The 17,778-nt window shown below is 36.5% G+C and overlaps 1 protein-coding gene across 1 annotated transcript in view; it reads left to right on the top strand.

Annotated features, from left to right (window-relative positions):
• Positions 1-17,778, top strand: part of GPSM2 (G protein signaling modulator 2) — a 48,767-nt gene that overhangs the window by 17,730 nt on the left and 13,259 nt on the right. Inside the window, exons 10-11 of the mRNA XM_082834341.1 lie at positions 13,876-13,946; positions 16,399-16,575. Coding sequence (XP_082690467.1) covers positions 13,876-13,946; positions 16,399-16,575 — 248 coding nt within the window. The remainder of the gene's footprint in view (positions 1-13,875; positions 13,947-16,398; positions 16,576-17,778) is intronic.

The following is a 17,778-nucleotide window of genomic DNA, read 5'->3' as shown; positions in this document are numbered from 1 at the left end:
TTGATATTTCCAGTCATAATTTCTCTCTTGAGTTAGAGTTTCATATGTTTAACATTTCCACTTGAATATCTAATTGGCATCTAAAACTTAACACATCCAAAATGGATCAATTGTTTTTTTCTCCCCAAACATGTTCTTGCTTTAGTCTGCCCTGTCTCAGGAAATGGTACCATGATTCACACCAGTGTTCAGGCCAAAAACCTAAGGGCCATCCTTGTTCCCTTTCTCCCACCCACTCCTACATCCAACCTATCAGAAACCTTACCTTCAAAATATATCCCTAATCTCTCTTACAATGTACACTGCAACAATCTTAGTACAAGCTGCCAACATCTCCCAGCAGAGCATTAGCCTTGCAACTGTTTCTTTTGTTTCCGCTGTTGATCCCTCACACTGACTTCCACAGGGCAGCCAGAGTGCTTTTTTAAAATATGAATCAAGTCATGTCATTCCTCTGCTCAGAACCCTCCAGTGACTTCCCATCATACCTGGAACCAAATCTTCAGTTCTCATCGTGGCTAAAAGGCCCTGTAATCCGGGCCCAGACTGCTTTATCATTTCCTCCCACACCCCCTGCTCACTTTGGCTCCATGAAGACAGGTATTTTTTGGTCTGTTAGGTTCATTGCTATATCCCTAGTGCCTGGAAAAATCTGCTGGCTAAAGGAACTGCAAGAAAACTTGTATAGGGACTTCTCTGGCAGTCCAGTGGTTAAGACTCCATGCTTCCACTGCAGGGGGGGCACGGGTTCAATCCCTAGTCGGGGAATGAAAATCCCGCATGCCATGTGGTGCAGCCAAAAGAAACAAGAAAACTTGTATATTTCTGGTGTTGGCTCAGGGTGGAGGAAAGGAGTCTCCCATAAGAATCTGAATTCATAAGCCTGTCTACACACTGGTTTGGAATTTGATTTATTCTATCTGTACAGTATAAGAAAGCCCAATCCATTAAAGTGCTTTTGAAAGCACTTTAGAAATACTAAAGTAGAAATACTCCTAGGGACTTAGCAGAAGTAAGATCAAATATTTTCTGGAGGTAAGCAAGCCATCCTTTATCCAGGCCTATAAAGACTCACAACAACAACAATAACAAAATTACCAAATACCTAAAGAAACAAGCCAAAATGAGTAAGAAAACAAAAGCAAAATCAGGTCACCAAGATCTTCAGGGTATAAAATGACTATGATTAAATGTTTACAGGAATAACAGAATTGAAACAAAGGAATAACAAAAATGATCATGCAGATTTGAAAAAAATAATAATAGCTAACAATTATTGAGCGCTTACTATGTGCCCAGGCAGGGCTTTGCCTGTTTTAACTCATTTAATCCTAACAACTCTAGGAGGCAGGAGAGGTTAGGTAAATTTCCTGGGGTTACCTTTTTAAGTGGTAGAGATGGGAGTTCAACCTAGTCAGTCTGGCTTCAGAGTCCCTCTTGGCTGAGAGTCCCTCTTAGCTTAATGTGATTTTAACGTACCTCTCAGTAATTGATAGGTAAAAATCAGGAGTCAGATATCAGTAATAATATAGAGGATTTGACCAGCACAATTAATGGGCTTGATGTGTTTTCAAATTGTGTGTTTGACCCATTTAATGAGTTATAAAATCAATCTCAGGTGTTGCAACTAACATTAAATACATACACACCCACATACATACATGTTAATGCGGTTATCATACATAATAAGGGCAAGTACTGTTGTGTGGAGATTTTGTTCTACATTTAAGTGTATTTAGGGTTGCAATGCAAATGTATTTTTTAAAGTTATAGTGGATCTACATTATTATGTTTCAGGTGTACAACATAGTGATTCAAAATTTTTATAGATTATATTCCATTTAAAGTTATTATAAAACATTGGCTATATTCCCTGTGTTGTACAGTATATCCTTGCATCTTATTCGTTTTATACATTGTAGTTTGTACCTCTTAATACCCTACTCCTATCTTGCCCCTCTCCTTTTCTCTTTCCCCACTGATAACCATTAGTTTCTTGCCTGTATCTGTGAGTCTGTTTCTGTTTTCTTATTTTTATTCGTTTTATTTTTTTAGATTCCAAATGTATTTCTTAATGTGAGTCACAGTTAAAAATATGGGTCACACTGATTTAATGGACATACAGAATACTGTGTCAAGCAACTAATCAATTCACATTCTTTTAAAACATTCATGAAACAGGTCCAAAAATTTGACCACATGCCAAACCAACAAATTTGAAGGAATCTGTATCACATAGATTTCATGCCCTGAGCACAGTGCAGTTCAGTTAGAAATTAACAAGAAGATAATGTATAAAACATATTCATTTGAAAATACATACTTCTAAGTAACTTATGGTATGATTTAAGAAGAAATCATAAATAAAGTTAGAAAATGACTTAGGACTGAATTATAATTTATGTGATACAACTTACATTAGTTCTTAGAGCAAAATTTATATTGTATCATATTTTAAAAGGAAAGAGACTCAGTGACCTAAGTATCCAGCTTTTAAAAAGTTAAAACAAAAAAACAAAAAACTCAAAAGAAAGTAGAAGGCAAGAAATAATAGCAGAAATTAATGAATTTAAAACGAAGATTCAATAGAGAAAATTTTTAAAAACCCAAATTTGGTTCTTTAGAAAGACTAACAAATCTACAGCAAGATTATTTGAGGAAAAAAAAAGAGAGAGAAAAGGGGATATAATGTAGATGCAGCAGACATTAAAAAGATGAGATTATCCTGAATAATTTTATTTGAAAACCTAAGAGAAATGGACAATTTCTAGAAAAGCAGCTTACCAAAATTGAATCTAGAAAAATCTAATGGTAGAATGTAATGTGAATGGATGGCATCTCTAATGCTTAAAACCATAGGGAAATTTGATGAGTCATTTAAAATCTTTCCACTGAGAAAATACCTGGCCAAGGTGATTTTACAAGTGTGATCTACCAAACGTTTAAGAAACTTGATTCCAACCTTCCATAAAATTTTATAGGTAACTAGAAAAGTGGGAACACTTTATCAGTCTTTCTGAGAATAGTATATCCTTGATATCCAGACTAGACAAGAACAGTATGTACAAGAAAGGAAAATTACAGGCAAATCTTTACTCATGAACATAGATGTAAAAATTTTAAACAAAATATTTGCAAACCAAACCCACAGTGTATTTAAAACAAATAAATAGGAATTCAAGTGGACTGAATATCAGGAAATCAATTAATATAATATACCAGTAAACATAGTAAAGGAGAAAATAGCTCAAATATCCAAATATATCATAATTCTATTAAATGTAAACCTTCCATTTAAAGGACCAGGAGTATCAGATTGGTAAAAGAATAAAATCCAACGAAGCCTGAAAGTAAAAGGATTGAAAAAACATACCATGGAAAAACTGATCAAGAGAAAGCTGGTACAGCTGTACTAATATCAGATAAAATGTACTTTAAGTCAAAAGACTTTGTTAGAAATGAAGACAGTCACTTCACAATGGTTAAGAATTCAATTCACCAGGAAGATAAAAGCCTTAAATTTGTATGTATCTAGCAAGCCTAATAACAAAGCTTCAGTGTACATAAAGCAAAACTGACTAAACTAAAAGGAGAAATGGGAAAATCCAGAACCATAAGGGGAAATCTAAACACATTTCTCTCAGGAATTGTGCCTATCCGAAAACTAAATATTTTAAAGGATGTCAGTTCTTCCCAAATTGATAGAAATTCAGTGTGCTGCCAAGCAAATAATGGCAGTTTTTTTGTGGAATTTGACCAGGTCATTCATGAATGTATATGAAAGAAAAAAGGGCTAAGAACTCAAAGCCAAAACATTCCTGATGAAAAACAAGAGATGAGAAGTGCTTTCTCTACAGATATAAAGATTATAAAGCTACAGTAATGAAGACAGTGTGTTACTGGCATAGAGACAAATAGACCAATGGAATGGAATATAGAGTCTATATTTATAATCCTTGCATATATGGAAATTAATATCACACACAAATAAATTCTTGATGGATCAAGGATTTAAGTATGGAAGACAGATTTAGAGCAATACTTATGATCAGCCAGCTAACACTTGCTGAATGCTTACTACTTACCAGGCATCATACTGACCCCTTTACAGATGATGGTGCATTTATCATCACACAGTGATCTATGAGGTAGGTATAGTTGTCCTATACAAATGAGAAAAATCAGAGAGGTAGTTGCCCAAGGTCATATCACAATGAGTGATTGGTCTGTTCAATCAGTATGCTGTACTCCCTCTGAAAATAAAGGAGAATATCTTCATGATATCAGAGAGGGAAAGGATTTCTCAAAACACAAAAACAAACAAAAAAACCCACAAAAACAAAACCATTATGAAAAAGATTGACACTGAAATTAAGAACTTCATTTCATTAAAAGAAACTGTAAAGAGATAAAACACAAACTGAAAGGACATTTGCCACACAGATGATTAAAAAAGGATTTGTATCCTCAATTTATAAGAACTCCTATGAATTAAAAACAAGACAAATAACCTAACTAAAAGATAGGCAAAAGTGATGAACAGAAGAAACACAGCCCATAAATATGTGAAAAGGTATTTAACTAATCAGGGAAAACCATAGTGAGGTAATATTGGTGGATGAGGTGGATGAAAATTAAAAGGCCTGATGACACCAGTATTGAAACAATACAGGTAATAGAAACTTTTATGCAGTGTTGATAGGAGTAGAAATTGGTGTATTCAAAAGAGTAGTCTGGCAATATTCTGGTAGAGTTGAAGATGTACCAACCATATGATCTAGCAGTTCCACTCCCAGTTACGCTCATCTGTTATCCAGACTGGAACAAAGGCCTTGCTCGTGTACACGAGGAGATATTTCCAAGAATTTCTGTAGTAATATTGCTTATAATGACAAATGATTGGAAGCAACCTAAATAGCTGTCACCAATAGAAAGGGTATATGCTTTCCTTGTCCTAAAATCGCAATGAAAATTAAACTACTCATACCAACTTGGATGAATCTCACAAACATGAGGTTGCTCAAAGAAAGCAAGTTAGAGAACATACACAGTATGTAATGTTATATAATAAGCTCCATTGCTTAGAGATATATACATATGTAATGAAAATATAAAAACTTAGGGAGGAAGAGGGAAGTTATAGGGGGAATTACAAAAGGGGGAGTTAATGTGTCAGTTGTGGTTTCTTTTTCTTTTTTTCTTTTCTTTTTTTTTTTTTGCTTCTCAAAGTGCTGTTTTACAAAGTAAGCAGCACATGATACACAATTTGACTGAAATAATTTTCGGAGTTGGAAAAGTTACAGATTTTTGTGACAAGAAAAACCAGGGTAGGAACTACTTATGGAAAGAAGGCAATTTGTTGAGAAACTACGTTCCCTTACCCCACCCCTGTCAAGTAAAAATCTCAAAGAAAGGGACTGAAAGAGTAGCAACTGGAGAGGTTTACAGATTCACTTTGTACAAAAAGAATAACTTTAGATTTCATTACTTTCTAGTGCATCCAGTTTCTTTAAGAAAAATTTTTTCTCTTTATGTGAAATAGCTAAGAATAAATGAAGTAAAAGGCTTGTTACAGATGATGACTCATCACAAAAATTTATAGTCATAGTTCAAATTACCTTCTCAGTGACTATGTTTTCCAGTTAAACTCTGAGAGCACTGCAACCAGCCCCATTATTTTGTGAGCTTATTGTTTTAGAAGATGTATTTATTTCATTCTTTATCTTCAAGAGTTTCTTATCAGGGAAGAAAATTCTTGACATCATAAACAGTAACAACCACATTATGTGAGTATTTGTTTTCTGATGGTATGTATTCAAAAGTAATTTAATATTTTTAATCTATTTCCTACAACACTATTCCCAGAATAAAACTGTCTGAGTAGAATAAGGTGTGGGAGCCAGTTCCTACTATCACCATGCCTCAAAGAAGATAATTAGAGCACTTCCTGTTTAAAATGGAGCTTATGAAGTGGAGCAACAATCTTTTTTTTTTTAACATCTTTATTGGAGTATAATTGCTTTACATTGGTGTGTTAGTTTCTGCTATATAACAGAGTGAATTAGCTATACATATACATACATCCCCATATCTCCTCCCTCTTGCTCTCCCTCCCACCCTCCCTATCCCACCCTTCTAGGTGGACACAAAGCACCTAGCTGATCTCCCTGTGCTATGCGACTGCTTCCCACTAGGTATCTACTTTACATTTGGAAGTGTATATATGTCCATGCCACTCTCTCACTTTGTCCCAGCTTACCCTTCCCCCTCCCCGTGTCCTCAAGTCCATTCTCTACGTCTGCGTCTTTATTCCTGTCCTGCCCCTAGGTTGTTCTTCAGAACCTTTTTTTTTTTTTTAGATTCCACATGTATGTGTTAGCATATGGTATTTGTTTTTCTCTTTCTGACTTACTTCACTCTATATGACAGACTCTAGGTCCATCCACCTCACTACAAATAACTCAATTTCGTTTCTTTTTATGGCTGAGTAATATTACATTGTATATATGTGCCACATCTTCTTTATCCATTCATCTGTCGATGGACACTTAGTTGCTTCCATGTCCTGGCAGTTGTAAATAGAGCTGCACTGAACATTGTGGTACATGACTCTTTTTGAATTATGGTTTTCTCAGGGTATATGCCCAGTAGTGGGATTGCTGGGTTGTATGGTAGTTCTATTTGTAGTTTTTTAAGGAACCTCCATACTGTTCTCCATAGTGGCAGTAACAATTTACATTCCCACCAACAGTGCAGGAGGGTTCCCTTTTCTCCACACCCTCTCCAGCATTTATTGTTTGTAGATATTTTTATGATGGCCATTCTGACCAGCGTGAGGTGACATCTCGTTGCAGCTTTGATTTGCATTTCTCTAATGATTAGGGATGTTGAGCATGCTTTCATGTGTTTGTTAGCAATCTGTATATCTTCTTTGGAGAAATGTCTATTTAGGTCTTCTGCCCATTTTTGGATTGGGTTGTTTGTTTTCTTGATACTGAGCTGCATAAGCTACTTGTATATTTTGGAGATTAATCCTTTGTCAGTTGCTTTGTTTGCAAATATTTTCTCCCATTCTGAGGGTTGTCCTTTTGTCTTGCTTATGGTTTCCTTTGCTGTGCAAAAGGTCCCATTTGTTTGTTTTTGTTTTTCCATTTCTCTAGGAAGTGGGTCAAAAAGGATCTTGCTGTGATTTATGTCATGGAGTATTCTGCCTATGTTTTCCTCTAAGAGTTTTATAGTGTCTGGCCTTACATTTAGGTCTTTCATCCATTTTGAGTTTATTTTTGTGTATGGTGTTAGGGAGTGTTCTAATTTCCTTCTTTTACATGTACCTGTCCAGCTTTCCCAGCACCACTTATTGAAGAGGCTGTCTTTTCTCCATTGTATATTCTTGCCTCCTTTATCAAAGATAAGGTGACCATATGTGTGTGGGTTTATCTCTGGGCTTTCTATCCTGTTCCATTGATCTAATTTCTGTTTTTGTGGCAGTACCATACTGTCTTGATTACTGTAGCTTTGTAGTATAGTCTGAAGCCAGAGAGCCTGTTTCCAGCTCCATTTTTCTTTCTCAATATTGCTTTGGCTATTCGGGGTCTTTTGTGTTTCCATACAAATTGTGACATTTTTTGTTCTAGTTCTGTGAAAAATGCCATTGGTAGTTTGATAGGGATTGCATTGAATCTGTAGATTGATTTGGGTAGTATAGTCATTTTCACAGTGTTGATTCTTCCAATCAAAGGACATGGTATATCTCAACATCTGTTTGTATCATCTTTAATTTCTTTCATCAGTGTCTTATAGTTTTCTGCATACAGGGCTGTTGTCTCCTTAGGTAGGTTTATTCCTAGGTATGTTATTCTTTTTGTTGCAATATAAGTAAATGGGAGTGTTTCCTTAATTTCTCTTTCAGATTTTTCATCTTTAATGTATAGGAATACAAGAGATTTCTGTGCATTAATTTTGTATCCTGCTACTTTACCAAATTCATCGATTAGCTCTAGTAATTTTCTGGTAGCATCTTTAGGATTCTATATGTATAGTATCATGTCATCTGCAAACAGTGACAGTTTTACTTCTTCTTTTCCGATTTTGATTCCTTTTCTTTTTCTTCTCTGATTGCTGTGGCTAAAACTTCCAAAACTATGTTGAATAATAGTGGTGAGAGTGGGCAACCTTTTCTTGTTCCTGATCTTAGTGGAAATGGTTTCAGTTTTTCACCATTAAGAACAATATTGGCTGTGTGTTTGTCATATATGGCCTTTATTATGTTGAGGTAAGTTCCCTTTATGCCTACTTTCTGGAGGGTTTTTATCATATATGGGTGTTGAATTTTGTCAAAAGCTTTTTCTGCATCTATTGAGATGATCATATGGTTTTTCTTCTTCAGGTTGTTAATATGGTGTATCACTTTGATTGATTTGCATATACTGAAGAATCCTTGCATTCCTGGGATAAACCCCACTTGATCATGGTGTATAATCCTTTTAATGTGCTGTTGGATTCTGTTTGCTAGTATTTTGTTGAGGATTTTTGGGTGGCGTTGTAGAATGAGTTTGGGAGTGTTCCTCCCTCTGCTATATTTTGGAAGAGTTTGAGAAGGATAGGTGTTAGCTCTTCTCTAAATGTTTGATAGAATTCACCTGTGAAGCCATCTGGTCCTGGGCTTTTGTTTGTTGGAAGAGTTTTAATCACGGTTTCAATTTCAGTGCTTGTGATTGGTCTGTTTATATGTTCTGTTTCTTCCTGGTTCAGTCTCGGAAGGTTGTGCTTTTCTAAGAATTTGTCCATTTCTTCCAGGTTCTCCATTTTATTGGCATGTCATTGCTTGTAGTAATCTCTCATGATCCTTTGTATTTCTGCAGTGTCAGTTGTTACTTCTTTTTCATTTCTAATTCTATTGATTTGAGTCTTCTCCCTTTATTTCTTGATGAGTCTGGCTAATGGCTTATCAATTGTGTTTGTCTTCTCAAAGTACCAGCTTTTAGTTTTGTTGATATTTGCTATTGTTTGCTTAATTTCTTTTTCATTTATTTCTGATCTGATCTTTATGATTTCTTTCCTCCTGCTAACTTTGGGGTTATTTTCTTCTTCTTTCTCTAATTGCTTTAGCTGTAAGGTTAGGTTTTTTATTTGAGATGTTCCTTATTTCTTGAGTAGGATTGTATTGCTATAAACTTCCCTGTTAGAACTGCTTTTGCTGCATCCCATATGTTTTGGGTCATTGTGTTTTCATTGTCATTTGTTTCTAGGTATTTTTGATTTCTTCAGTGATCTCTTGGTTATGTAGTAACATATTGTTTAGCCTTCATGTGTTTGTATTTTTTTACAGATTTTTTCCTGTAATTGATATCTAGTCTCATAGCGTTGTGGTCAGAAAAGATACTTGATACGATGTTAATTTTCTTAAATTTACCAAGGCTTGATTTGTGACCCAAGATGTGATCTATCCTGGAGAATGTTCCATGAGCACTTGAGAAGAAAGTGTAATCTGTTTTTGGATGGAATGTCCTATAAATATCAATTAAGTCCATCTTGTTTAATGTATCACTTAAAGCTTGTATTTCCTTATTTATTTTCATTTTGGACGATCTGTCTGTTGGTGAAAGTAAGGTGTTAAAGTCCCCTGCTATGATTTTGTTACTGTTGATTTCCCCTTTAATGGCTGTTAGCATTTGCCTTATGTATTCAGGTGCTCGTATGTTGGGTGCATAAATATTTACAACTGTTATATCTTCTTCTTGGATTGATTGATTGATCATTATGTAGTGTCCTTCCTTGTCTCTTGTAATAGTCTTTATTTTAAAGTCTATTTTGTCTGACGTGAGAATTGCTACTCCAGCTTTCTTTTGGTTTCCATTTGCATGGAATATCTTTTTCCATCCCTCGCTTTCAGTCTGTATGTGTCCCTAGGTCTGAAGTGGGTCTCTTGTAGACAGCATATGTTCAGGTCTTGTTTTTGTATCCATTCAGCCAGTCTGTGTCTTTTGGTTGGAGCATTTAATCCATTTACATTTAAGGTAGTTATCAATATGTATGTTCCTATTACCATTTTCTTAACTGTTTTGGGTTTTTAATTGTAAGTCTTTTCCTTCTCTTGTGTTTCCTGCCTAGAGAAGTTCCTTTAGCATTTGTTGTAGAGCTGGTTTGGTGGTGCTGAATTCTCTTAGCTTTTGCTTGTCTGTAAAGGTTTTAATTTCTCCGTCAAATCTGAATGAGATCCTTGCTGGGTAGAGTAATCTTGGTTGTAGGTTTTTCCCTTTCATCACTTTAAATATGTCCCGACACTCCCTTCTGGCTTGCAGAATTTCTGCTGAAAGATCAGCTGTTAACCTTATGGGGATTCCCTTGTATGTTAATTGTTGCTTTTCCCTTGCTGCTTTTAATAGTTTTTCTTTGTATTTAATTTTTGATAGTTTGATTAATATGTGTCTTGGCGTGTTTCTCCTTGGATTTATCCTGTGTGGGACTGTCTGCGCTTCCTGGACTTGATTGACTATTTCCTTTCTCATGTTAGGGAAATTTTCAACTATAATCTCTTCAAATATTTTCTCAGTCTCTTTTTTTTCTATTCTTCTTCTGGGACCCCTATAATTCGAATGTTGGTGTGTTTAATGTTGTCCCAGAGGTCTCTGAGATTGTCCTCAATTCTTTTCATTCTTTTTTCTTTATTCTGCTCTGCAGTAGTTATTTCCACTATTTTATCTTCCAGGTCACTTATCCGTTCATCTGCCTCAGTTATTCTGCTTTTGATTCCTTCTAGAGAATTTTTAATTTCATTTATTGTGTTGTCCGTCATTGTTTGTTTGCTCTTTAGTTCTTCTAGGTCCTTGTTAAACATTTCTGGTGTTTTCTCCATTCTATTTTTAAGATTTTGGATCATCTTTACTATCATTACTCTGAATTCTTTTTCAGGTAGACTGCCTAATTCCTCTTCATTTGTTTGGTCTGGTGTGTTTTTGCCTTGCTCCTTCATCTGCTGTGTGTTTCTCTGTCTTCTCATTTTGCTTAACTTACTGTGTTTGGGGTCTCCGTTTCACAGGCTGCAGGTTCATAGTTCGCATTGTTTTTGGTGTCTGCTCCCAGTGGGTAAGGTTGGTTCAGTGGGTTGTGTAGGCTTCCTGGTGGAGGCAACTGGTGCCTGTGTTCTTGTGAATGAGACTGGATCTTGTGTTTCTCGTGGGCAGGACCACGTCCGGTGGTGTGTTTTGGGGTGTCTGTGACCTTATTATGATATTAGGCAGCCTCTCTGCTAATGGGTGGGGTTGTGTTCCTGTCTTGCTAGATGTTTGGCATAGGGTGTCCAGCACTGTAGCTTGCTGGTCGTTGCGTGGAGCTGGGTCTTAGTGTTGAGATGGAGATCTGTGGGCGAGCTTTCACTGTTTGATATTACTTGGGGCCGGGAGGTCTCTGGTGGTCCAGTGTCCTGAACTCGGCTCTCCCACCTCAGAGGCACAGGCCTGACACCTGGCCAGAGCACCAAGACCCTGTCAGCCACATGGCTCTGATGAAAAGGGAGAAAAAGAAAGAAAGGAAGAGAGAGAAAGAAAAGAAAAAGAAAGAAAGAAAGAGAGAGAGAAAGAAAAGAAAAAGAAAGAAAAAATACAATCAAATAAAGTTAATAAAATAGAAAAAATTTATTAAAAATAAAAAAGTAATTTAAAGAAAAGAGAAATAAAGAAGAGAGCAACCAAACCAAAAACCGAATCCACCAATGATAACAAGCCCTAAAAACTATAACTATACTAAAAAACAAAACAAAATGGACAGTCAGAACCCTAGGACAAATGGCAAAAGCAAAGCTGTACAGACAAAACCACAGAAAGAAGCATGCACATACAAAAAGAGGAAAAGGGGAAAAAAGTACATATACATACATATATATATATAAATAAACAAGGAAGAGAGCAACCAAATCAATAAACTGCAAACGATAATAAACTCTAAATACTAAGCTAAGATAAACATAAAACCAGAAACAAATTAGATACAGAAAGCAAACCCCAAGTCTACAGCTGCTCCCAAAGTCCACCACCTCAATTTTGGGATGATTCGTTGTCTATTCAGGTACTCCACAAGTTGACTGAGAGTACATCAAGTTGATATTGGAGATTTAATTCACTGCTCCTGAGGCTGCTGGGAGAGATTTCCCTTTCTCTTCTTTGTTCGCACAGCTCCCGGGGTTCAGCTTTGGATTTGGACCCGCCTTTGCGTGTAGGTCGCCTGAGGGCGTCTGTTCTTTGTTCAGACAGGATGGGATTAAAGGAGCAGCTGATTCGGGGGCTCTGGCTCACTCAGGTGCGGGGGAGGGCGGGGGGGGGGTACGGATGCAGGGCGAGCCTGCGACGGCAGAGGCCAACGTGATGGTGCAACAACCTGAGGTATCCCAAGTGTTCTCCTGGGGAAGTTGTCACTGGATCACGGGACCCTGTCAGTGGCGGGCTGCACAGGGTCCCAAGAGGGGAGGTGTGGATAGTGACCTGTGCTCGCACACAGGCTTCTTGGTGGCTGCAAGAGCAGCCTTAGCATCTCGTGCCCATCTCTGCTGTCCATGCTGATAGCCGCGGCTGGCGCCAATCTCTGGAGCTTGTTTAGGCAATGCTCTGAATCCGTTCTCCTTGCACACCCCAAAACAGTGGTCTCTTGACTCTTAGGCAAGTCCAGACTTTTTCCCGGACTCCCTCCTGGCTAGCTGTGGTGCACTAGCCCCCTTCAGGCTGTGTTCACGCAGCCATCCCCAGTCCTCTCCCGGGATCTGACCTCCAAAGCCCAAGCCTCAGCTCCCAGCCCCGCCCGCCCCAGCAGGTGAGCAGAGAAGCCTCTGGGGCTGGTGAGTGCTGGTCGGCACCGATCCTCTGTGCAGGAATCTCTGCTTTGCCCTCCGCACCCCTGTTGCTGCACTCTCCTCCGTGGCTCCCAAGCTTCACCCTCGCCACCCCCTGTCTCCGCCAGTGAAGGGGCTTCCTAATGTGTGGAAACTTTTCCTCCTTCACAGCTCCCTCCCAGAGGTGCAGGTCCCGTCCCTATTCTTTTGTCTCTGTTTTTCCTTTTTTCTTTTGCCCTACCCAGGTACGTGGGGATGTTTCTTGCCTTTTGGGAAGTCTTAAGTCTTCTGTTAAAATTAAGTAGGTGTTCTGTAGGAGTTGTTCCACATGTAAATGTATTTCTGATGTATTTGTGGGGAGGAAGATGATCTCCACGTCTTACTCCTCTGCCATCTTGAAGGCACCCCTCACCCTCCCCCGTGGTTTATTTCTGAAGCTGGCTATCAGGTATCATGTATTTCTTATATTATGCCTTTTAAAATATTAAAGATTGAATGGATATGAAAGTTCTTCATATTTAATGACAACTTTTTGAAAAAATATTTTGAAGATCTTTTTATTTAACTTTTTTCCTGACTGGCAGTAAATCTGTCATCTAATGAGATCTTAAAATGGAAACAGGTAACTCAGAAGAGTAATAATATAGTATTGGGGATGTTATTTTGGTTCTTACCTCAAATTTGAAGGTCTTATGTTTTCCTTATGTTTCTACTTACTTAAACCTCTCTACAGTTTGTTTGGGTTGTTTTTAGGAGACTGTGTATCATGTAAAACCAGTTATTATAAAAATGCCTTTTCTAAATTAAGGGGTAGTTAGTAACCAAAGTTAGTTTCCAACCAAAACGTTAACTTCCTTACATCAAAACGTTTTAGAGGGAGTGTATATTTTATTTTAAGTTAGTTGGTGTGGAAAATTATTATTCTTGAACGAATACATATTTCCTCCTTCCATGTGGGTTTTTGTAGCAGACTTTAAATTTGAATAACACAGTGATGCTGAATTTTCAGTCTTAAGGGCTCCCTGGCTTACTTAAATTAACTTTTTTTTACAAAGGTGCACGCCCCAAGTTTGGACGCCGACACAGTATGGAAAACATGGAACTTATGAAGTTAACACCAGAAAAGGTTGGCAGTTTTTATTTCTTGAACTATTATAACAAAATATTTTAGCAACTTTTAATTTAAATAATTTAAATAAGTCTTGTCATATATGGGTATCACTTTAACATTTTCCTTTGAAAAGAATCGAATCGAGTACAATGCAAAAAGAATGTGTACGGTGTGCTGCCATCTGTTTAAGAAAAGTTTTATGCATATATATCCTTTGTAGATGCATAAGACATTTCTGGAATAATATATAAGATACTTGCTTGTAACGATTGCCTGTGGGAAAAGAATTGCTGTCTGGGTTAGGAGAAACACTTTTATATACTATTTTGAACTGTTTGAATATTTTACTATTTTACCATGTACATGCATTACTTTGTTTTTTTAATTAAAAGAAGAACAGGAAAATCAGAAAAGGATTAGGAAACTTTTTTCACCTAAATAACAGCAACATTATTGGCAAGATTAATGATATGTATGATCAAGCTAGTGTTTTTAACTGCATTTTTGAAAAGCATTTTTTTTAACTAACAAAGAAATAACTCTGTTCAAGACGCATCTTCTCTAGGTTTTTTTTTTAAGTAACAGAGAAGGGACTTTATAATTGGAAAAAGGTTATTGAAGAACAAATCTAGGCTGCTTTCTCCTACTTCCATTTATCTTAATTTTACATTGTTAAGGTATGCTCTTACACCTTTATGGTATATTTCTTGAAACACTTTTTATAAAATGTGTTTATTGTAGTAACTTTGGAAACTTCCAACAAGGAAATTGAAATTATCGGTAATCCCACCTCCCAGTAGTAACCAAAATTAATGTTTTTGTATTTATTCGTCTTGCATTTTCATATGAATATATTATAGATACTATTTTATAAGACATAGCAATATATCAGCATCTTTCCATGTAATGAAATATTCTTCTGCTCTATTATTATAATAGGCATATTATTTTTTAATATTGACGTTTTTTGTGTAAGTAGTCTTCATAAGACCAACATCTGATCTGAACTAATATCCAATATTTTTTTATTCCAAACAGTTACAGAGTTTTTTTAAAACTTCTGAAGGGCTTTATGATTTCCCCCATATATTTACCTCTTATATTGGTGAGTGGTTCTCAAATCCTTAAATCTGTACATTATTTAAAAAAATAAAAAACCAGAACACATAAAACTTAAGTCAATTTAGATCTCCTTCGTTTTTCTAGTAGGTAGGAAACTAGTAATAAGCAGCAAAATTAATTTGGTGCATCTGTAGTGGTACCAACAGTAAATTCCATGAGAAGCTGACCAGATTCAACCCTGTAATTTTCCAAGAGCCTAATGATGATAAAGCTTTATGTCTAATTTAAAATATGTTTAAGTGGAATTAGTTCTTTGTGATTTTTTTTTTACCTCATAATAAATATTTATTTGTTTTAGTTTTGGCTGCCTTGGGTCTTAGTTGAGGCATATGGGCTCCTCGTTATGGCACGTGGGCTCTCTAGTTGTGGCCTGTGTGCTCAGTAGTTGCAGCGTGCAGGTTTAGTTGCCCTGCGGCATGTGGGATCTTAGCTCCCTGACCAGGGATCAAACCCACATCCCCTGCATTGGAAGATGGATTCTTAACCACTGGACCAACAGGGAAGTCCCTAACTTCCTGTTTGGAAGTCATAATAAAGTCAAAGAGTTCAGTACAGTTTTTTTTTTTTTTTCAGTACAGTTTTATCAACAAAAGATTACTACTGCTGTGTAAGTTTTAGATGTTATTTTTTAGGGTTATAAATTCTACATACATCCAAAATTTCCAGTTGTAGCAGATTTCTAAGTAACTCATACCAAGAATAAAACTTTGGCTTCTTCTCTGACCATTTAAATTTTATTTTTATGGACTTTTTGCAAACTTTGTTTTCTTTTCTTAGGTTTTTAAAAACCTCCATTTTAATATTTTGATAATGAGAAATTCGTAACACACATTCGGTACAAGCTGTTGAAAACAGTGAGTTAGGGACTTCCCTGGTGGCGCAGTGGTTAAGAATCTGCCTGCCAATGCAGGGGACATGGGTTTGAGCCCTGGTCTGGGAAGATCCCACATGCTACAGAGCAACTAAGCCCGTGCGCCACAACTACTGAGCCTGCGCTCTAGAGCCCATGAGCCACAACTGCTGAGCCCGCATGCCACAACTACTGAAGCATGTACCTAGGGCCCATGCTCCACAAAAAGAGAAGCTACCGCAATGAGAAGCCCACGCACCAAAACGAAGAATAGCCCCTGCTCGCCACAACTAGACCCGCACATAGCAACGAAGACCCAATGCAGCCAAAGATAATTAATTAAAAAAGAAAACAGTGAGATATACTGGCAAAAAGGAATTTATTAAGAGATCTAAGCCACTCACCCCCCTCCCCACCCCCAATTACTAAATGGCAGATTATATATAGCTTTGGTGGTTTTTTTTCATGTCGTGCTTTCCATTTATAATTGTGTAGGTTCAAAACTGGAACAGTGAAATTCTTGCTAAACAAAAACCTCTTATTGCCAAACCTTCTGCAAAGCTCCTCTTTGTCAACAGATTGAAGGGGAAAAAATACAAAAGTAATTCCTCCACTAAAGTTCTCCAAGATGCCAGTAATTCCATCGATCACCGAATTTCAAATTCTCAAAGGGTATGTTTAAAATAAGTTTTTGAATTTTTTATATTCATACTGGATTTTTGTAATATATTTTTAGATATTCAGTATAAAATATCTTTGTTATTCAAAGAAGTCTTCTGTATTTTCCTATCTTTTCTGTGTTCTTCAAAGCTAGAAACTATAATTACTCCATTCATAGATAAGTTGCTCCACTACTTTGGGCAGTAATTATTTCTTTGTGTTTTAAGTCACTGTTGTTTGCAAAAATACTACCTTCATTTCACCAGAGCGTCTCCCAGTGAAAATGTCCTCCACTCAGTCTAGAAGTCAGAACAAATGAAATTCAGATGTTCAAGGAGTTTTAAATACTAATTTAAAATGAAGAGTGTCTGCATGCATCAATTTGTTTATTTCTGTTGTTAAAATGATACAGTTAAAAACGATTTTGTTTAAAAGTGAGCATAGAAATCAGATTATTAAACATAAAAAAATATTTAGAAGTTGAAAAATACCATGGGTTTACTGTTAAGTATCAGGGGTATCTCTATCTACCCTACAGTCTGATAAAAAGATCAAAATAAATTACAAAGAAGATACTTCAAATTATCAAGTCCATTTTTCAAGCAGTTGAGAACCTTTGAAAAAATTGTTAGCCTTTTATTTTTTAACAGAAATTTCTATTGGTCCTGTTGTCAGCATTTTTTTTTTTGTATCTGCACCCTTGTAGTGTCCTTTGCCTTGGTTTTTATCAGTTTTTTACATGTTCCTTACACATGTATGACTAACAAAAGGAAATTATTATAATTATTATTATATTATTAAAAATATTATGGGGTATATAAAAATGGTCCAAGAATATTTTATAGATCTGGAAGGCATATCTTTGTTCAAGGTTTGAGGTCTTAACTAAGCCCACTTAGCCCAACCAAAAATGTCTGTATTTTTGGAGCCTGTCTTTTGATATTCAGAATTTTTAATTAGAGGCTTCTTGCCCCTAGGGAAAAGTCTTTTTGTTAGTGATTAAGACAGTTGACTATAGCTTATGTACATACTTATTCCCAAACCTCAAGCTTGACGTGTTAAAAATTGTGCTGTCTCAAGCCCTCCTGTTTTCCTTACTTCAATTAAAGGGATACCATGTATACTACACTGTCACCCAAGCTAGGAACGCCGGTGTCATTCTAGACTCCCTCTCCTTCATTGACCACATCCAGTTAATCCCTGTATCACTCAGAT

The sequence above is a fragment of the Leucopleurus acutus genome (genome assembly GCF_964270905.1).
Source record: "Leucopleurus acutus genome assembly, chromosome: 2".
Classification (NCBI taxonomy): Eukaryota; Metazoa; Chordata; class Mammalia; order Artiodactyla; family Delphinidae; genus Leucopleurus; species Leucopleurus acutus.
This window is presented reverse-complemented; position numbering and strand designations above follow the sequence as displayed.